The sequence below is a fragment of the Coloeus monedula genome (assembly GCF_965178545.1).
Source record: "Coloeus monedula genome assembly, chromosome: 25".
NCBI classification, from domain to species: domain Eukaryota; kingdom Metazoa; phylum Chordata; class Aves; order Passeriformes; family Corvidae; genus Coloeus; species Coloeus monedula.
The window spans coordinates 26,911-47,487 of record NC_138805.1 but is presented as its reverse complement, the minus strand read 5'-3'; the positions used below and the strand labels follow the sequence as shown (position 1 = coordinate 47,487).

Genomic DNA, 20,577 nt, shown 5'->3' with positions numbered 1-20,577 from the left:
CTCTGCATGCCAGCCAGCCCTCCTACCGACTACAAGGTGGCTTCTCTTGGTAAAAGACAGATTTTTTCTGGTTTCATTTCCCAAAGCAAAGCTTGTGGCTGAAGGGTCTCTTGGATGATGCAGAGCTCACGCGGGGCTTTTGGGCGCAGCTTTTCGGGCACGGTGTTTCCCCTTGTTCCTGTGGAGCAGGAGAGGCGGGAGCCGCAGGTGGGCACGGCAGCGGCCCAGCAGCCGCGGGGTGTTTCCGGCTGCCCGCACCTGCCCGGAGCACGGGAAGGAGGAGCCGGGCGCGGTGCCCAGGCCCGAGGCGCGGCGCCATGGCGGCCTGAGCCGCGGCACTGCCCGGGCCATGGAGCGCGGCCCCCCGGTGCGGTACAGCGCCCAGCTGCAGGTGAGAGCACGCCCGGGCCCGGGGAGCTCCCGGAGCTCCTGCCAGCCTTCTGCCGGCCTGCCTCGTCCTCTGCTTGCTCGGGTTCCTTCGAGCCTGGCGGGTTCAAGGCGGCTCTGGATCCTGCGGGAAGGGGGGTGGTTCCAGCTCACCCTTGGGTAAGGTCAGGAGAATCTGCTTGGGGGACATTTCTGAGCTCAGCAGAGGGGGGGGGGGGGGGGGGAAACCAGCTTTGGGGAATTGGAAATGTCCACCTGTCTGTGCCAGCTTTGGATCCCCTCGGTGCTGCCATTGCTCCAGGTGTTTTGGTTTCAGCTTAAGCTGAGGGCACTGAGGTTGTGAGTAAAGGTAAACTCTGTGCAGGTGAGCTGTGTACAGAGCCTGGCTCTAGGTTGTTTAGCAACAGATCCAACTAAACCTGTTCAAGTGTCAAAAGGGCCAATTTTAACCAAGGGCTGTGGGGCTTCATTAATTAACCGCTGCATTATGAGTGTGCTCTGAGACCTGAGCAAGCTTCTTGTGTAGATCTTTCTGGCTGAGGGTTGGGCAGGGATGGCTGAGTTTAGGTTGCAGCTCCAGAGCGTGTTCTGTGCCACAGAGCTGTTCCAAACACAGGGCTTTGGGTTAAAGCAGGACAGCAGCATTTCCCACCCCACCTGCACGCTGTGTGGTGTCTGTCTCTGAGGCCTGACTTTAGTGGTTATTATCTGGCAACAACAAAGGAGCTGCTGGTTCTGGCACTTATCAAAAAGCTGGCCTGCAGCAAGAAAAGTTTCCCTTGCCTCCAGCCCCTCTGTCTGGTGTGTGCCAGGGGTGGGAGTGGGAAGGAGATGCTCTCACTGAAGTAGTTCAGCTCAAGCTGCTTGTTCCTGGCCAGGTTGGGGTGACACTTGTGTGAGTGACACGGTCTTCCCTGCCTGGCTTGTTCTCCTGGCAGAAAGTAGCTTTGTCTTTGATTTGTCTTTACGCAGGACTGAGGGCTCGAGTGGGTCTCTTCCCTGGTTCTGGATCAGTTTTCCCCCTGTGTCAGTTCAGGAGGGGCTGATCTGATCCAGAACAGCTTCCCTGAAGACAGTACCTGCCCTCCTGGCAGGAAACAGCCCAAGGAGTTTGTCCCCCATGGACTGTTGTTGGACTTGGCTCCTTATAAACATGACAGTGGAGGAAATGAGTGGGTTTGCAATGTCTTGTGTCTCCTCCTGTACCTGCAGAGGAGCTGCAGCAGTTCTTGGGCTGAGGAGAAGCTGCTGCTCTTCCTTGGAAAGGTGCAGAGTGTTTCCCTGGGGTAGTGGCTGGTGGGTGAGCTGCTGCTCAGGCCAGTTTGGCTGCTGTTGGTGCCAAAAGCAAACAGGGATAAGGAAGACACAATGAGAGAAGGGCTGAGGCCAGACCTTTGCTCAGCAAACGAAAGATCACTCTGTAAAACTCTTGAGGGAGCAGCAAGAGTGTTTTGAGGGCCTGGCTGTGAGGAAGGTATCGGAGCAAAGGTTCTCTCCTTGCCCAGGGTAGAATTTATCGTTTCCATCCAAAGGCCGCTGGGACAGAGTGGGAAATAATGCCCTGCAATATCCAGGCCATGGGCTGGGGCGGGGAGGGAGCAGCTAACAGGGATGGGTTTGGCAGACAGAGACTTTCCTGGTTGGATGTGCTGGTGTTTTCCTTGCTGTTGGTTTCAAACATTGGAGACTCGTGGTCCAGATCCACCTCAGAACTGTAGGAATGAGTGAAATATCACAGGGATTGTGGAGGTCAAGGTCTGGAGCTCAGCTGCTTTGGTTAAGCTGCTGGAGGCAGTTTTGTTTTCCAGACAGTGCTGTCTGTACCAGGAAAGACATACAAGTGATTTAAATGAGCTGTTTGCATCTGTGGCATGTTTCTTTGCTGCTCTTAGGACATCAGTGTGTTGTAAGGAGGAATTTCATGGCTCATAGCTACACAGAGCAGGGCTGTAGGGTACCTTTGTTCCCAGCTTCTCCCCAAGAGCTGCTAGGACTTAAGTGTAAAATTCTCTGCTACCACAGACACACAGAAGCATGGTGGCTTTTTCTGAGCTTCTGTGATGCCGGACAGAGCTGCACCAATCAGCCTGGATAGGGCAGCAAGCCAAGTCTGTGCTATCTCTGCACACATTAACATCAGTTTCTTCTGTAATAAACCTAAAGGAATTTGGTTTCTCATATGACTCAGGGTAGTCACAAGACAATCAAATGCTGTAGAGTGTTAAGCTCATACTTGGTGTGTGAAATAGGTGTGTGTGACCTGTATCTTTCACTATTGCACCTGCCCTCTGTGCCTGGAAGATACACAGTCTGGAGGACTCTGTCCTTCAGCTCTTACCCCATACTCCCTTTTTAGTTTTGATGTCATCATTTTATAGCTTCATTGCCATTTAATACAGAGCTGAAGACGAAAGATAGTGTGCTGGCAAAGTTTCTTCAATGCTTTGCTGCCCGTGGTGGGGCAACACAGCATGAATACACCTCACGTAAGCTTCACTCCCATGCGTGCTGTTTCCGTGTATTTCTTATCGAGCGTAAGAAGAGACGTGAGGAGATGATTCTTACCAGATCTTTTTCCAGAGGAGTTGTTGGGGTTTGCAGCAAGCGTTGGTGCAGGAGTTGATTTAAGGGTCGTGTAGCTGTACTTGAGCTACTTGGGTGAAGTGAGTTGCACATGCTGTTCACATTCGTTTTACTTTTTCTGGTGGGAAACAAGTTTCCCCTCATGCCAGCACCACAAAGCTGGTGTTTGCTTTCAATGTGATCCAGGAATTCTGGATTTGAAAACATTACTTTTCTGGCTCTTTTTGCCACACAAGCCCACCCTGTTGGTCTCCTGAGCTCTGAGCCAGCTTGCTAGCCATGTCCTGAGCTGCTGGATGAGTCGACAGGTTTAATTCCTCTCATTTCTCATGTGGTATTTGTTTTAGTTTTTATTGAACACCACCCGAGGCAGGTGTGGCTGGAAAAGGGGAGGTGGGAATTGCCTCTTGGATACACAGGCTGGGATCTGTAAGGTGTAATTACTCTCAAGAGTCTCTAACTATGTAGTCCAATGACTCTGCTTCATCTCCAACCTCCCCAGGCCTCCTCCAGCCTGGAGTTTTATGGGTTCCTTTTCTTGGTCATGTACATTGGTATCAGACAGTGGCATTTTTTTGCTGTGAGATTTGATTTGGTTGCACACCTGCTCTTATTTGTATGATCTGGGCAGCTTTGGCCCTGAGCAGTCCTGTGGCAGACCAGCAGAGTCTGGAGCTGGGAAAGTCCAGGGAAGTTAGTGAATCTCATGTCTGGTGCTGGATGAACAAATTACCTGGTGGTCATAAGGGACAGGTGAAACTAATGGCCAGGAGCCCAGTTCTTCCGTGGGTCAAGGTCCTGTGAACAGATGCAGACACCGAGGATGGAGCAGCTGTTTTGGAGGAGAGGGGAGCAGTGAGGGGTTTGGTGCCTGGGATACATCACCATCTTGGTGGGACCGCCAAACAAGGCAGAAACCAGCCCCTATGGGGGATGCTGATCCCAGAGGGACTCCTGCTTTGCACACATCACACTGCCGAGCCATACTCCATGGCATATCCCAGCCTTTCCATGATCCCCCACTGCAGGAGGATCTCTCTGCTTTCCCGTAAGATCTCCAGTGCAGAGCTGGTTCCCACCACCCCCATGTGCCAGCTGCATTTCCTGCTGACAGAGTTAGTCACTTCTGCATCTGGTTTGTCCAGTTGGACTGAGCACAGTTGCTGTCTAAAAATACATCGTGTGGCTTACAGAGGAGGAATGGGAGATCTGCTTTTCCCAGGACTGAGCTCAGACTCTGCACAGAGGAGCAGGAGCCCTCCAAGCGCTCCATAAATCCATCTGTGTGCACTTCTTTTCCAAGTTTCCTTGCGGAGTCCATACTCCAGGGGAAACTGAGGCATGGGAGAGCTGGGGCAGTGCCTGTCTGAACCTTTCCCTGGATTAGTTTTGCTGCCACAGCTGATGCTGTGACCAGATCCATCGGCCCCTGCTTGGGGAGCCTGGCCATACCGGCAAGGGCTGAGTGAGGAGGGAGCAGGAGGAAGTAACTGCTCCAGTGACTAAGTCAGAGAGAATATCAAGGGAGGTTTTCTGTTAATAATGTTTATTGGAGCAGTTTCCTCGAGAAGAGACAGTCAGACCTTGAGTCACTTTGGGCTAGAGACGGTTTCTGGAGGAGCCATGGACAAGGTGAGAGTAGGACGTGTTCAGCTCCGCTCTGGTTTACAGCTGCCGCCGTTCAGAGCACACAAGGGAAATGTGCTGCAGCCATCAACTAAAGGAGATCAACATTGCAGTTGTCTTTTTCTTGCTTTAACTGTGATCTTTGAGCCTGTCTTGCATGTGATTTCATCTGGTTTTTGTCTAGCTCAGAGGATGGTGACAGGGTGCTTGTCCTCCCGAGTGTTGGGAGTGAAGGGGATATGGAGCACAGGAAGTGAGAGGGGCAGAGGCTGAGCTGCACTCGTGGGGCACAGGCAAGTCCGTTCCTAAGGTCAGACGGGTGCTCTTTGTGCTGAGTGTGGGCAGGGAGGTTTCAGCCTCTTAGAGTTTAGGACACAGGGCCTCATCTGAGACCTTCCTCACGGCCTGATTCATCATTCCAGCAGTGCTTGGGGGATGCTTCGGATCCTTCACTGGGTATTGGGAAGAGAGTTTGCAGGAATGGCTGTTGCTTACTCAGGCTGTGATGGATGAGGGCTCTTCACACAAGTGTCTGTGTTGGCTGAGGAACATAATGGCATCCATAAGGTATGGGAATGGGAGAGGACGAGATCTGGAATACAACACAGAGGGCGGGGAGGGAGGGAAACCTCTTTGGATCGTGTCTGCTCTCTGCCTGTAGTCACAGGGTAACTTCTGGCAACTAACAGTGTCAGTGGCTGCTTGTGCACCTTGTACAGGAGGAAAAACAAAAGTAACCTTCCCAGAAGTCCCCACACTCCTGTCATTTCTCCTGTGCCGCTGCTGGCTCAGCTTTGGAGAAGGAACAAACTGACAAAGGCATGGTGTAAACTCTTACAGGTTTAACATTTTTCATCCTTTTTTTTTCCAAGAAAAGCAGAGAAATTGCCTAAAGAAAGATGAGATGGTGAGTTTTCCTGTCTAATTTCCTTGCTCCCAGGAGCAGTGTGTGTGCCTGTGTGTGCTGGAGGCAGAAGGGAGCTCTGTTTGCCTTCTGATTTAATCACAGTGATGATCTTCTCCCTTGAAGAGTTATCTCTCTGCAAAGACACAATCTGTAGCTCAAAGGGGATGTCACAGTGCATCAGCCACATTGTTGTGCAGTGTTGTACAGCAGGAGCTCCTGCTTGCTGCTGAGCCTTATTTTTTTTCTGGCAGCTTGGTGGAAACTGAAGCATAGGAATTCTGCAGAGGGCTGAAGGTCCCCTCAGCTGAAGGTTTTCTTATGGAAAATTGGTTTTCTTTGCAGTTCTTCCTCGCTGGCTCCAGGAAGTCTGGAGAAACTGATAGATCATTTAAGCCCCTAAGACTGTCTTCTTGCCACAGGCTCCTGCAGATGTTAATAGAGAATTAAATACTTTGCTTTCTGCCAACAGCAGCAATGTCTTGGAAGTCCTGAGAAGGCTCAGCATTGTGAGCAGCACTGTGGAGGGGGAGAGGATGTGTTTGCAAGTTTTGTGGCCGGTTTCTTCTCTTTACCAGGTTTGGGAGGGTTTATTACATGACTGGAAAACTGGTGGGAGCCAGATGGATGTTTGGAGGGCAGTGAGTCAAACTCCAGGTAGTCTTGACTTTGATTGCAGAGTTTCTTGATTTAGGATGTCTCTATGTATTGAAGCTTTATTTTCTGTGTCATCTGTTTCAAAGTTTCCTTGGGTTATATTTTCAAGCTTTTCCTCTATGATCAGAAGCCAAACAGGATTCAGAGCATTCCCCATGGGATTGTCCTCTGCAGCCCTGCTAGGTCTGTTTATTTTGGAGGTGGCTGGATTTTGTGCATGGAAACAGTTCTTTCTGCCTAGCCTTAGCCAGTAAAACTCAAAAATGAACGAAGTCCCATTCCCTGAACTGCCAAATGATAAACTGGGAGGATTCTGAGAGCAGCTGGTGTGAAAACTGGTGGGTTGCTCTAGTCTTGGTAGTCTTCTGGTGTTTGCAGAGCATTAAACTTACAGAGTCCTTGACGAAAACTCGGAGTAAGATGCCTGCCACTTCCCTTTCTGTTGTGAAGTGCTCCGGGCAAATACCGAAAGGAGGAGAGGCTGCGGTGGGGTGTGGAGGGTGGGAGGAGAGCACGGGCATTGGGTGAAGAAAAGGGCAAAAGAAGTGGGGGAATGGTTCAAGCGGGAGCTGGGCTTTCCTGCCAGGCAAGGCTGAGGAGAGATAAGATGAAGCACCTACTGGAAGTGCAATGAGGAAATGCAGTGAGAATGGCTCGTTCCTTATGTCTGCACAGCAGGCTCAGAGGTGCTTCTGTTAGCAGGATCCCCTCTGCTAGTTGTTTTTCATAGAATCCCAGAGTGGTTTGGGTTGGAAGGGACCTTAAAGCCCATCCAGTCCTACCCCTGCCATGGCAGGGACACCTTCCACTATCCCAGGGTGCTCCAAGCCCCATCCAGCCTGGCCTTGGACACTGCCAAGGATGGGGCAGCCACAGCTTCTTTGGACAACCTGTGCCCGGGCCTCCCCACCCTCGCAGGGAAGAATTTCTTTCCAGTATCCCATCTAACCCTGCTATCTTTCATTTCAAAGCCATTCCCCAGTGTCCTGTCAAGCCATATCCCCCTTGTCCATATTTTTCCTGACTTGTAGGGGCTTGTGGCATTTGCATCAAATTAACCTGAGCTGTTGGAGTAGGTTTGTGTGAGCCCTGGGCTGAGAGAGGACAGGCAGAGTCTGACCCTGTGTTTGTGGGGACAGAGTTACCCTTCTGGAGCGCGGGGCACGTGGAAACGCTGCGGACTTTTGCAAGTCGGTACTTTGAGCCGTGGTGTCCGTGCTGTCATCCAGAGCCCAGGGAGCTTTGAATGCCTGCTAAGGAGAAAATGGGAAGGTGGTGAGCAGAAAGGTGAGGGATCCTCCTGTTCTGGGCCTTTGCAGCAGGCACAGAGCCCTTCCTGCCCAAGGGAGGCACAGATCGGAAGCAGAAGATGTGGTGAGCTCTGCCCACACCACTGCCAGGGCTGGCAGAAGAGGAAGTGCCAGGGTAGATGCAGATCCGGGCCCTCACATTGTCCAGCCAGTACCAAGAATGCTGTGTGGGATCCTCTGAAAACATCTGGGTCTGCAGCTGTTCCAATCCCTCCGGGCCAAAGGTGCAGATACATGAGCAGGGCAAGGATGGAGGAACGAGGAACGGAACAGAAGGTGGGAGAAAGTGAAACCCTGGCGCACCAATGGTTTTACAGCTGATACAGAGCTTGATGCTTCAACAGATCTTCCACTTCCTCACCCAGCCCATTATGGGGTGGTGATGACAGTGAGAGCTGTGTTATTCCTCGTTCCTTTTGGATCTGTTCTTCCACATCTTGTCCCAAGAGCGTGGCTGCTCGTGGGCTGTGGGGATGTCTTGTGTGTTCATCTTAGTTTTTTGGTTTATTTCTTTTAATGGGTGTTTGTGCTGGATGGGCAATTCCAAGCAGAAACAAAGGAGTGCTCGTGGCCCAGGAGGCATGACAGAGAGCTGTGAAAATGTAAAGGGAGGAAGCAGCTTGATCTCTTCTTTTAGAGAAATGCTATTTATAGCATGCTGTGCCCTGCGACCTGTGGGTGACACACCTGCACACAGCGAGCGCTTTGTGGGGCTGAATTTTTCTCTGCAATTTCATCTGCTGAGGCAGATCATGGAGCTTGTGGGCTTGTGACCTGCCATGGTCACGGGAGGGTGTGTGGACTTGCCCCTGAGTTTGCTTGAGCTCATGACCTTCTATTAGGCCCAAAAAGGAATTAGGTGTGTGCAGAAAAGCAAAGAAGAAGCCTTCAGGGTTTGTCCTGCCGTGGCTGTGGAGCTGCCAACGCTGAGGTTTGCCCTCAGTGCTGCCGCATTCTTTGTCCCCAAACCTGCTTCAGGCTGCTCTGTGGCTGGACCTCCACAAGCCAGGCTTTGGGAACAGCCTTCCCACTGTCCTGCCTTCCCTCCTCTCCCAGGACATGAACAACCTGGACGAAGGGGTGGAGTTCCTCCCTGCCATGAACTCCAAGAAGATGGAGAAGCGCGGCCCAAAGCGGCAGGTGGTCGTCACCGTCCTGATCATTGTTTTTCTGCTTGTCTCCCTCACCACTGGCCTCCTGTTTTGGCACTTCAAATGTGAGTGTGATGTCTGGTGGGTGGTGACGTGTAGGGGGACACCCTGGGAATGTATCCATCCACATGGAAAAGCTTGTTAACTGGCATTGCTCACATGTGCCCTCTCAAGCTCTGTAGACACCATTTCCACCCCCCTGCCCCGACTGCTGTCACTGGGGATCTGCTGCGACACGATCCCAGCCCTGACTGCCCTTCCTGACCCTGAACTGTTGCCTTCCAGACAGGAACACACCCGTCCAGAAGGTTTTCAATGGCCACTTGCGGGTTCTGAACTGGGAATTCCTGGATGCCTATGAGAACTCCAGCTCTCCAGAGTTCCGTATGCTGGCCAAGAAGGTGAAGAGCACGGTAAGAGGTTTCTTGCCTCCCTCCTTCTGCAAGCAAGGGATTTTCCTCTTGCCTGATGGCCATGGGGATATGTCATGTAAGATTCCTTGGAGCTGGATCTTGACATCCCAGCTCCAGCCCAGTGCCACGGCATCTCCCTGTGCTGATGTGCTGATAGGAGCTGCCAGGGTACATCCCAGGATCGCTGGATGAGTCAGGGCCAGGAACTGAGGCAGAAGGGTGTCTGAAGGAGGCTGAAGCTGTGGCTGGTCTTGCCTCTTCCCTCAGACTTGGGGATTCACTTCCCCCAGGGAAGAGTGGGGCAAGCTGAGTCAGAGCAGGCTGTGATGGGCAGCTCTGGGCTCTTCTGGGGCTCTCAACTCTCCTTCCTTTCTTTGGCTCTGCAGATTCCTGCACCCAGGGATGCCAGGTATGTGCCCTGGTTTTCCTTAGTAGGCTTGAAGCTCTGTCTGTCTTTAGCTTTTCCCTTTTCCTCACTTCTAGATGTGATGAACACTCCTTTTTAACCCTTTCAGGTGGAGGAAATCTACAGGAATCATGCTGATATTGGTCCTTACCACAAAGAGACAGTGATCACTGCCTTCAGGTGAGTGTTAGGCACTGCCTGAGCCCCATCTGGGACGCTGGGATATCACACAGCCATTTACCCTCATTCCTGGGATGCTGGGATGGAAGCACCCCAGTAGTCACCCTGAGTGACACAGGAAAGGGTGAGCAGTAAAAAGTCACCTGAAACTGCGTTTTGTTTTCTGCCAGATGTCTTGGGAAACAATGTGTGGTGCAGTGAACTGCAGTGGGTGGTGCCTGGCAGCATTGAGAGGGACTCCCTGGGCTGGCAGGGGCCTTTGCTGTTTGCTTAACTTGTCATTGAAACTCTCCCTTCCCCGTGGCCAGGCTCTAAAAATGGCTCATCAAGTAGTCTGGCCCCTTCTTCTAGTGGTATGAGTCCTCCCACATCTGTCCTTGCCCTCACACCACAATTGCCCTTCCCACAGTGAAGGCAGTGTCATTGCCTACTACTGGTCAGAATTCCTTGTGCCCAAGTACCGGGAGGAGAGCCTGGACAGGGCGATGGCTGACAAGCAGAGCCTGGTGCAGAGGTGGAACCCCCGCCTGAGAAACCCCATGCTGAAGGTGGAGTCGGTCATTGCTTTCCGTGAGTTTTGGCTCCGCTGTCCCTGGGCCTCTGTGTGGGACTGGGTGGGATATTTCTCTGGAGGGAGAAGGTGCTGGTCACAGCCCTCCCTTGGGAAAGCCAGCCCTGAGGGTGATGTAAGGACCTGGATGTCATGGCACAGCTTAAGGGGATGTACAGCCTGAAGGAGGCTGCACAGACCTGCTCCCCTCTGCTGGAGTGCTTTGTGTTCTCCTCTGAGCCCAGGGAAGAGGGGCAGGGATGAGGTCTCTCTCTGCAGAGGAAGAGTTTGATCCCTCAGTTCCCAGAGGCCTGGCAGGAGCAGCCTCCCCTGCCAGTTTGCAGGGAGAGACTCCACAAGCAAGGCCAGATCAATGACAGTCCAAGGGACAACCTCGGCTTTGTGCCCAGGGATTTTCCATAGCCCAAAGGGTGATGCCAGCTCTGTTTTCTCCTACAGCTGTGGACCCCAGCATAGCTCACTCTGCCCGGGACCGTAAGTACAGTTCTTCTTCCATCTCAGTGGCCTTTTTAGGGTGGTGTTTCTCTTGCAGGATGGGGAAGGGTCTGGAGAGAGGTGCTCTGCTTGCAAGGCAGACCCCAGTGTGCTCCTTGGAGCTGGTTTGGGGTTGGACAGACTGTGACACAGGCCTTGCTGTTATCCAGGAAGAGCCACCTGCCCTGGGATAGCCTGCAGGAATTACTCTCTGCATCCCAGGGAAAGACAAGGCAAGGCTTGTTTGCTTTGTTAACTGTTCCCTACTCTCCGGGCAGACAGCTGCATGTTCTCCCTCCACGCCAAGGAAGGGGAGGTCACCAGTTTCACCACGCCGGGCTTCCCCAACAGCCCCTACCCCAACAATGCCCTCTGCTCCTGGGCATTGAGGGCAAATGCCAACTCCAGCATCAGCCTCACCTTCAAGACCCTGGAGCTGGAGCCATGCAGAGATGACAGTGACTACATCAAGGTGTATGACTCTCTCAGCCCCGTGGAGCCCCACGCCTTGGTTAGGTGGGTGTTCCTGTACGGCACCAAGACCAGGGTGATCCTTAGAGATGTCCTGCTCCTGTCCCTGCTCAGAGCTGAGCTGTGCTGCTTGAGGCTCCCTGTGCAGCAGTGCCTCATGGATTCTGTCCTTTGCTTCCTAGGCTTTGTGGGAATTATGCCCCATCCTACAACCTGACCTTCCTGTCCTCCCAGAACGTCATGCTAGTCACATTGGTTACCAACAAGGAGGGGCGATTCCCTGGCTTTAAGGCTGAGTTCTTCCAGCTCCCGAAGATGAAAGGTGAGCAGAGGCCTTGGCCTGTTTCCCCACCTCTCCCTGCCATGGGCAGCTGAACAGGGAGGTGGCTGTGGCTGAGGTCAGTTTGTCAGGGATGTTTCCAGGGCTGGAGCACCTGGAAGCAGGTCACCTCTTGGCGCTTGCCTTGCCTCTGGTGTTCTTGGCTGCTGTCACGATGTCCCCTGAGGAGGCCAAAATAAGAATTATGTTGAATTAGACATGCAGATTGATGTGTACAGGAAGCACCTAATTGATCTCCTGGGTTCTCTCAAGCCTTGGAGCAGAGCTGCTCTCTCCAGAGAATGACTTAACCTTGTCAGAGACTGTTGCCTCTGCCTCCCTTCCTGCCTCGGATGACAGCCAGCTGAGGCTAGGAAAAACCACATCTAAATCTCTAACCTGTTACTACCTTCCTGAATCTGTTTAGGCTGCGGTGGCACCCTGAAGGGAGACAGTGGCACCTTCACAACTCCCTATTACCCGGCACACTATCCCCCAGGCACGGACTGTGTCTGGTACATTGAGGTGAGATGGGCCCTTTCTTTCCCTTAATAAGTCTGTCAAATGACCCTGGTCATGCAGGACATGGTGCAAGAGAGCTCACAGCAGCTGGGGCCCAGAGGCTCCCAGTCTGGCATGACTGAGGGAGCATTTCGGAGCTGGAGGCAAAGGAAGAAGAGGTTGAGACAGGCCTGAACCCCACAGGAGCCCATGAAAAATCCTGTAACTTCACACTAGAAGGATGAGAGTGTGGGCTTTGGGACAGGCCCGTTACTGGCTGGTGACCAGAGGTCTGGCTTCTACCCCTCTGTGTGCCTGTTCCACTGGGGATTCTGGGGCTAGGGGTGACTCAGTGACTTTTATGAAGCTGTTTCTTTTTCTGCTGGAAAACTGACCTCCCCTTTTCAGATATGTTCTGTCCTCCTGCCAAGCACAACCCTCTTCCTGTGAAACTATTCCCTTTTCCTTGCTCCAGAAAACAACATCCCACTGACTCTGCTTCCTTTTACAGGTTCCCTCGGTAAAAAATGTGAAGGTGCGTTTCAATATGTTCTTTGTGCTGGAGCCCGGGATGCCAGTCAGCTCCTGCACCAAGGACTATGTGCAGATCAACGGCACGAGGTGGGGGTTGTGTGGCTGAACCCATGGAGGGGCTTTGTTTAGTTACACAGAACCTTGTGCTTTCCTTAATCTGCTGTGGGAACAAGTGTGCTGGTGCTGTCAGGGCTGGGAGGAGGCAGGAGGGTGCCCAGGACTGCCCCATGGTGAGAGGGGAGCCCCACGCTTGGTTCTGGGGATAAGACCCTGGGTTTGTGGTGTGCTGTAGCTGACCCCTCCCAAATGCTGTGGAGCATCACAGCACACAGCTCATGTGTGGGAAGGCAGGAACATCTGGGATGGGTTTGCTTGAATGAGCAGATCTCCATTCTCAAGAGCACTCGTATCCTGTGATGCATTTCCCGATGCGTTCCCCAGCTTGATACGAGCTGGGCCAGACAGAAAACTTGGTACTTCACAGGCAGGTGATTAATCTTGTTTCACAATGTTTTGGGCAGGGGAGCTGACCCTGCCTCAGAGAGAGGGTTTCAAAGTCAGTACCTGCCTCTGCAGCCCTGAGTTCCTGCAGTGCTGTTCATGATCATGCACATGATCCCACCTGCCCCTGATGAGATGGGATCCTGCATGAGTCCAGTGTATCCGAGATCAGACACATCATGGGGCACGCAGGCATGTGGCAGAACTTGATCACAGTCATTCCTAAGGTCACAAACTGGTGTTTGTAACTGGCCCAAACCTTCTGCCAGCAGCAGCAGAATTTGGACCCTGAGGTCCAGCAGCCTGTGCTGGGATCAGACCTGCTTCCTGCTCTCCTGCCCCCTCAGCTCCTGGGGTGTGGAGGGAGGTCAGGGATAGAATTCTGGAGCTTTTCTTGTTGCTGATTTACAGCCCTTCAATTCCCCTTTGCTCTCTCCCTGCAGGTACTGTGGGGAGCGCTCCCAGTTTGTGGTGGCCAGTACCACCAACAAAATCGAGGTCCGGTTCCACTCAGACCAGTCCTACACAGACACGGGCTTCTCTGCGGAGTTCCTGTCCTATGACTCTAGTGACCGTGAGTTGAAACCCTGGGGCTGGGGTGGGGAAAGTGATTTCCCTGAGATCTGGAGCTGTCCCTCCTCTGTGCTTACACTGCCCTGTAAACCGGGAAGCGCCTTTTCCAGATGGATAGCAGCATGTCTTGCTTCCCTGCAAACCTGGTCTTCGTGCTGCGTTCTGCTGTAAGCAGGCATAGGGAACTCTGCAGAAGGGATGTAAAGGGGACACCAGGAGGCCTCATGTGTGGTTTTGTCCCTTTCCGTCTCTCAGCCTGCCCTGGCAAGTTCACTTGCAATACCGGCCGCTGCATCGACAGGAGCATGCGCTGCGACGGGTGGCTGGACTGCGTGGACGGCAGTGATGAGAGGTCCTGCAGTAAGTCCAGCCTTGGTTTCCCTTTGTCACAGTGTGGGAAAGGCCATGTTGCCCCAGGGTGGCTAGGCTTGTTCTGGGTAATGTGACTGAGTGCTGTCTGGAACCAGCGCTGCAGCCTTCCTCCAGGTGCTCAATCAATTTGGGATCCCTTCTCAGCATAGGAGCTGTGGGGTTCCTGCTAATCCAGCCCTCTCCCAGTGGCATCGCCCTCCCTTTCCAGTTCCTCCCAGCTGGGAATGTGTTTTTCTGTGTAATCCTGCTGGTTGTGGCTTTGGCTGAGCTGGGTGGTGTGGAGGGACATGTTTCATTACCCAACTGGGCAGGCTTTGCAGAGCTCATCTGGAAAACCCGTGGGACACACGGGAGTTGTTTCTCTGTGCAACAAGTTTTCCTCTTGGATTAGCAGAGCTGTCCTATAGTTAATGTTACTGTCCAGGCTCTGCAGTTTATTACAGAGGACGGGATCCCCTGGTTTGGGAGCTTGTTCCTGGCGGAGGGGCAGTTTTCTGGGGAAGAGTGTGCTGCTGGCCCATGATGCTGGTTTCTCAGGTGCTTTCCTACTGCTTGCAGCAATTGCTTTGCTTCAGTATTGCCTCTGGCTGTCCTGCTGTTGTGATGTCAGCTTCAGCCTCCGCTGCCTCAGACATGACAGCTCCAAATGGCTTTGTTCTCCAGAAAAGTGGAAATACTGTGGATGTACTGGGTGTGTCATGTATTTATGTACACATGCACAGTCCTGAGCTGATTGCTGGGGTTCCCATGCCATGGTGGATGGGTTGCTGGTGACTCCACAGGTGCCTTTGCAGGCCTTTCCCCTAATTTCTAGCACTGGAACAGCCTGCCCAGCAGAATCACCATCCCTGGAGGTATCCAAGGAATGACTGGACATGGCACACAGTGCTCTGGCCTGGTTGACAAGGTGGTGATTGGTCTCAGGTTGGACTCAATGGTCTTAGAGGTCTTTTCTAACCTAAATGATCCTGTGGTTCTTACTTTGCTCTTCCAGGCTGTACCGAGCAGCAGTTCAGGTGCCAGAATGGCTGGTGCAAGCCCAAGTTCTGGGTCTGTGACAACGTGAATGACTGCGGTGACAACAGCGATGAGCTGCAGTGCAGTGAGTGACTCACCCCGCAGGCACAAAGGACTGAGGGCTCGAGCAGGCGCGTGGGGGACGATGGAGGCTCGTGGGATGGAGAGAAGCAAGTGCTGTGCTGGAAATGAGCAGGCAAAAAAACCCAGGCATGGCAAGGGCTCACCTGGTTGCAGCTTCCTTGAGCCCTGAATGAGAGCTCAGAGGAAAGAAGGATGAGCAGAGGTGTAGGAAAAGAAAGGGCTGAGTAACTGAGTGGTGGTGTGCAGTTTGGAGAAGAAGAGGTTGGAGACACAGGATGCTGGAGTTGGGGAGACTTTATTCGGGGAGGGGAGCTGGGCCCAGCCAGGTGCTGAGGTGCTGCAGGATTTCTGCCCTGCCCTCAGGAGCTGCTCTCTGTCCCCAGGCTGTGCAGCAGACAGCTTCAAGTGCGACAACGGGAAGTGTGTCCCCAACACACAGAAATGTGACGGCAAGGACGACTGTGGGGACGGGAGCGACGAGGGCAGCTGCAGCACAGGTGAGGGTGGGCTGCAGGGTGACTGCCATCAAACGCAGCCTCTGATGGATTTCTTTGGGGCTGGGCACCCTCGTGTGTGTGTTTGCATGGGGTGGCAATGCCCTGGGGTGGGTGGAAGAGGTGAAGGTGATGTGACCTCCCCAGAACCGGGGCTAACCCCTGTGCCTCCATCCTTCCTCCAGCACGCCAGACCGCAGTCCCCTGCAAGAACTACACGTACAAGTGCCGCAGTGGACACTGCATCAGCAAACAGAACCCCGAGTGCGACGGGGAGCAGGACTGTGAGGACCACTCTGACGAGGACAACTGCAGTGAGTGCCTGAGGAATCGGGGGGGTATCTGGGCTGGGCCTCTCAGAGAAACACCCTAGTGGGGCAGAGAGCCCCTGGGTGTTTCTGTGCAGGAGCTTGATCTGAGAATAGCCAAGCCATGTTCTTTAGCAGCCTGCGGAGTGTCTGTGTTGTTCAGGAGGGCTTAGATGGGTAATACAGGGGTTTATCTCCCCTTTACAGAGTTGGCCAGTAAATGTTGTAGCTAATTTAGCACCTGTGCAGAGAGCATGAGCCCTTCCTGACACACGTAACAGGGCACTTGTGCTGTCAGATGTCCCAGAGGAACAGAGGGGAGGCATGGGATGGGAACAGGAGAAACCAATCACCCCTTCTCCTTCTCTGCCCTAGACTGTGGGCTCCGCTCTTATGTCAGGAAGTCACGGATTGTCGGTGGGCAGAACTCGGACGTGGGAGAGTGGCCATGGCAGGTCAGCCTGCACGTCAAGGGCCAGGGCCACATCTGTGGGGCCTCACTGGTGTCGGCGAGCTGGCTGGTGTCAGCGGCACACTGCTTCCTGCCACTGCAAGGCATCAGGTACCGGCTGTGCTTCCAGGCATTTCACAGAATCACAGAATAAGCTGAGTTGGAAGCAACCCTCAAGGATCATCGAATCCAGCTTCTGGCTCTGCACAGCACCATCCCCAAGAGTCACATCGTGTGCCTGAGAGTGTTGTCCCAATGCTTCTTGAGCTCAGTCAGGCTTGGTGCTGTGACCACTGCCCTGGGGAGTCTGTTCCAGTACCTGACCACCCTATGGGGAAAAGAGCTTTTTCCTGATATCCATCTTAAACCTCCCCTGACACAACTTCAGGCTATTCCCTCTGGTCCTGTCACTGGGCACCAAAGAACAGGTATCAGAGTCTGCCCCTCCTCTTTCCCTCACAAGGAAGTTGTAACTGCAGTGAGGACTCCCCTCAGTCTCCTCTTCTCCAGGCTGAACAGACCAAGTGCCCTCAGCTGCTCCTTACACATCTTCCTCTCAAGGCCCTTCAGTATCTTCACTGCCTTCCTTTGGAAGCTCTCTAATAGTTTAATGTTATTTTTGTGTTGTGGCAACCAAAACCACACACAATATTCCAACAGCAACTCTTGAGAGGCATTCCTCAAGGAAACTGTTTAAGGTAGTGAGCGGTGCTGTCTCTGAAATGGGGTCTCACCCTGTGTTTCATGCCCCCCATGCAGTTACTCAGACCCCAGCCTGTGGACAGCCTACCTGGGTCTGACCGACCAAGGTGACCGCAGCAGCCCCAATGTGCAAGCCCGCAAAATCAAGCGCATCATCTCCCACCCCTTCTTCAATGACTACACCTATGACTACGACATCGCTGTGCTGGAGCTGCAGAGCCCCGTCACCTTCACGGCTGTGGTCCAGCCCATCTGCCTGCCTGATGCCACCCACAACTTCCCTGTGGGCAAGGACCTGTGGGTGACCGGATGGGGAGCGACTGCGGAAGGAGGTGAGTGCTGGCATGTGATTTGGGGCTGCATTGATGTATTTTACACAGGTTGCCCAGAGATGCTGTAGCTGCCACATCCCTGGAAGCATTCCAGGCCATGCTGGACAGGGCTTGGAGCAGCCTGGTCTAGTGGAAAGTGTCCCTACCCATGGCGGGGGGTGGAACAAGACGGGCTTTCTTCTTCTTCTCTTCGAATCCAAACCACTCTGGAATTCTACATGTCTATGATTTCTGTGTTTCTTGAGGGGAAAAACACAGGGGTGCTTAAAAATGTGTATTTTTACTTAAGCTGCTCCTCCATCTTGGCAGGCTCGGGAGCCTCCATCCTGCAGAAGGCAGAGATCCGGCTCATCAACCAGACTGTGTGTAACCAGCTCCTGACAGACCAGCTGACACCACGCATGATGTGCGTGGGGATCCTGACCGGCGGCGTGGACGCCTGCCAGGTAAGGCAGCCGTCTGGGTTTAGTGCTGGTTGTTGGTTATTAGGCAGGGCGACAGGCCTTTGCTCATTCTGGCACTTCCGCTTACATTTACATTTTTAACATAAAACAAATCTATGGGAATCCTCCTGGATTCAGACAATGGACAGATTACAATGGGCACCAGCAGCAAGTTGTGTTGATGCATGACTTAGACTCAAAAACTACAGCCCAAAACCACAGGACTTAGACTCCATCTCATCCGGTAGGACATACAACCCCACTCCAGCTTCTGGCTGTTATTCAGAGCCTTAGTTAGCAAGCCAGGCTGCTTGACTGGTATTTTATAACTTTGTTCTGGCACTGTGGCTCTTATTGCCATACTCCAATACCTGTTTCAGGGAATGGCCATGTTGTATGGGGGTGGTGCTTATGCTCCTGTGTGGTTCTGTGCAGGGAGACTCTGGAGGGCCCCTGGTCAGTGTGGAGCCCAGCAGTCGGATGTTCCTGGCTGGCGTGGTGAGCTGGGGCGATGGCTGCGCCCAGAGGAACAAACCTGGGGTGTACAGCCGGCTCACGAGCCTGCGAGACTGGATCAAAGAGCACACAGGCCTCTAGGGATGGATTCCTGCCTGGACACATCTTGGACAGCGCTGGCTGGAGACACTTGGCAGTGCCAGCCATGCACAGCCTCTACTGTGAACTTCAACCCTCCCTCTACCTCGCTGCGAGCACCTGGGACTCCATGTGCAGCCAGAGCTGATGGTTTGGTTTAGCCCTTAGTCTTAGAAACCCATGTTTGGAGAAGTTTCCCGTGGTGGGTAAGCTAGTGCAGCTCCCATGAACAACTTGAATGAGCCATCATTCAAGATTACATCTAGTAATAAACTTTAAAAAAAAATCAAATTAAAAAAAAAAAAGAGAAACACTTTGTGTTTAGAGGCAAACTTCATTTGGACAGGTTCAAAAACAAGGTTTCAGCATATATTCTAAGTCGTGCAGTTGTTTTCAGACGGCCGTCCATACCCCTTTCTCTGGTGTTCAGCCACAGGCGGGTTGAAGGGAGGTCTTACCATAGTTTTGAGGGGATTCCCCTTGGGATCCCTCCCTTGTCCCACACCATGGTCTCCTCCTTCTGTCCTCTGTCCAGCTCTGCTTCTGGCATGGCCAAGTCCAGGGCTGGGGGCCTGAAAGAGAGATGTTGGGCTGAAACACCATTACTGCCCCCGAGGGAAGCCACGGGCAGAGCTCAACTACCATCCATCGCTCACCCCAAAGAAAGTCATGGGCAGGGCTCAAACACCATCACTCACCGTGAGGGAAGCCACAGGCAGAGCTGCTGGCACACATGGAGATCCAGAGCCATTGATGTCACCACACTGTGCCTTAACATCACACTTAGCTGAGCTGATGCAGCTTCTGCTGAGCCCCAGGTGTCTGGAGTCGCTGTGAAGAGCACAAGGGCTGCACTGAATCCTTCCTGGAGTGCTCCCCACAAGGACAACATCAGTCAGCTGTGCACACCAGCCTTACACCTATCTTACTTTTGTAAAGAAAAATGTGACTTGTGAATGTGCTGATTTTCTTCCTTTCTCCTCTGTAGCCTGTCCCTGCCCCAGCAAGCACACTCCAGATGAGTTAGTCCCTTCCTCACCTGTAAATACATTGTTTTGTAAAACTCAGAACTGAGATGCTGCAATAAACTGGGATATTTTCTAATACTGTGGCTGTGTGGTTCTTCCTGAGCTTCTGTGCAAGTGTCCTTGAGACAGAAACCGGCAGCACAGACCCCCAGTGGTAAGTGACAGGAAGGGTGATGTAGGCGAGACAAGCAGCACCACTCAGTCCTTACTGCAAAGAACACCCAGTTTATTAAACAGCAACTAAGAACAGGTACCGAGGTAAGCTCGGGAACCCCAACAGCAAGGCAGAGTCGAAGCGGCGCACATGCAACGCTGGGTGCTGTCCCACCGGTGCAAATGGGCAGAGGACCAGATGCTGAGCCCCAAATCAGTCTTTATACTTGGTCCTTTAAGTCTGTTGGTCTGGTTTGGATCCTTCACACTATTGACTTGTTTCTCCTGCTGTCATTGGTCCATTTCAACGATGCCTTTTTCACCAGTCATTCTCTGAGAACCTCCACCGCTTGGTTCGTGCTACGTCCAATCCGCGTTCTTGGTGACATCACTCTTATCTGTTGGAACAATCTGGAAAGTTCCCCTTTCCCCATGCTATTGAGGGCACCACCCGATGGTTACATGCTGGTATTACACCCAGTACACTGTCCACAACGTAATGTAACAAGATAATTAACACACAAAACATCAACCAACCCAACTCCTGCCGTTAACATATTTACCAACTTACTAATTATAAAACACTGAAACTCATTTATAATACTAAGGGGGAAGCTGAGCCTGTCTCAATAAAACACTTCTCTATTGCCATGCACAGCAGCTCCACTGTGGTGGAGAAACACTCAGAGTCTAGGGAGAAATCCTCACAAAAAACAGCTGTAAGGGCTCATAGGAGGATGGTCTCTGCCTCAGCCCTCTTTGTAGCGTTCAGGAACGTTCTGAGATCTGTGCTTATACAGTGCTACAACAACACAAAAAGAAGCATTTACTGTGGTCATTCTCTTGTGTGGAAGCTGTGGGGCCTGCTGGACAAGGGAGTCCTATGGTGGGACAAGTCCTAGGCTCCCTTCTAGGTTACGGTGTCTGAAAAAGCTTCCCCCAGGATGCTCTGTTGTGTTATGTAAATGTACCCCAGTTCTGTTTCCCTGAATGGCCCTGATTCCTCTAGCTGTCCCTAATCTAGAAGGTTCTCCCCTC

General features: G+C 52.7%; 1 protein-coding gene across 1 annotated transcript; it reads left to right on the top strand.

The window, feature by feature from the left end:
- Positions 1–349: 349 nt before the first annotated feature.
- Positions 350–18,361, top strand: ST14 (ST14 transmembrane serine protease matriptase; the record flags this gene model as incomplete). Its single annotated transcript, XM_082296951.1, has 19 exons — positions 350–391; positions 8,524–8,683; positions 8,904–9,031; positions 9,547–9,617; positions 10,027–10,187; positions 10,627–10,662; positions 10,941–11,178; positions 11,316–11,455; positions 11,880–11,977; positions 12,465–12,574; positions 13,432–13,562; positions 13,817–13,921; positions 14,928–15,035; positions 15,418–15,531; positions 15,714–15,842; positions 16,212–16,398; positions 17,047–17,321; positions 17,631–17,767; positions 18,200–18,361. 19 exons carry the CDS (start codon positions 350–352, stop codon positions 18,359–18,361), a joined length of 2,532 nt encoding a protein of 843 aa, XP_082153077.1.
- Positions 18,362–20,577: the final 2,216 nt, after the last annotated feature.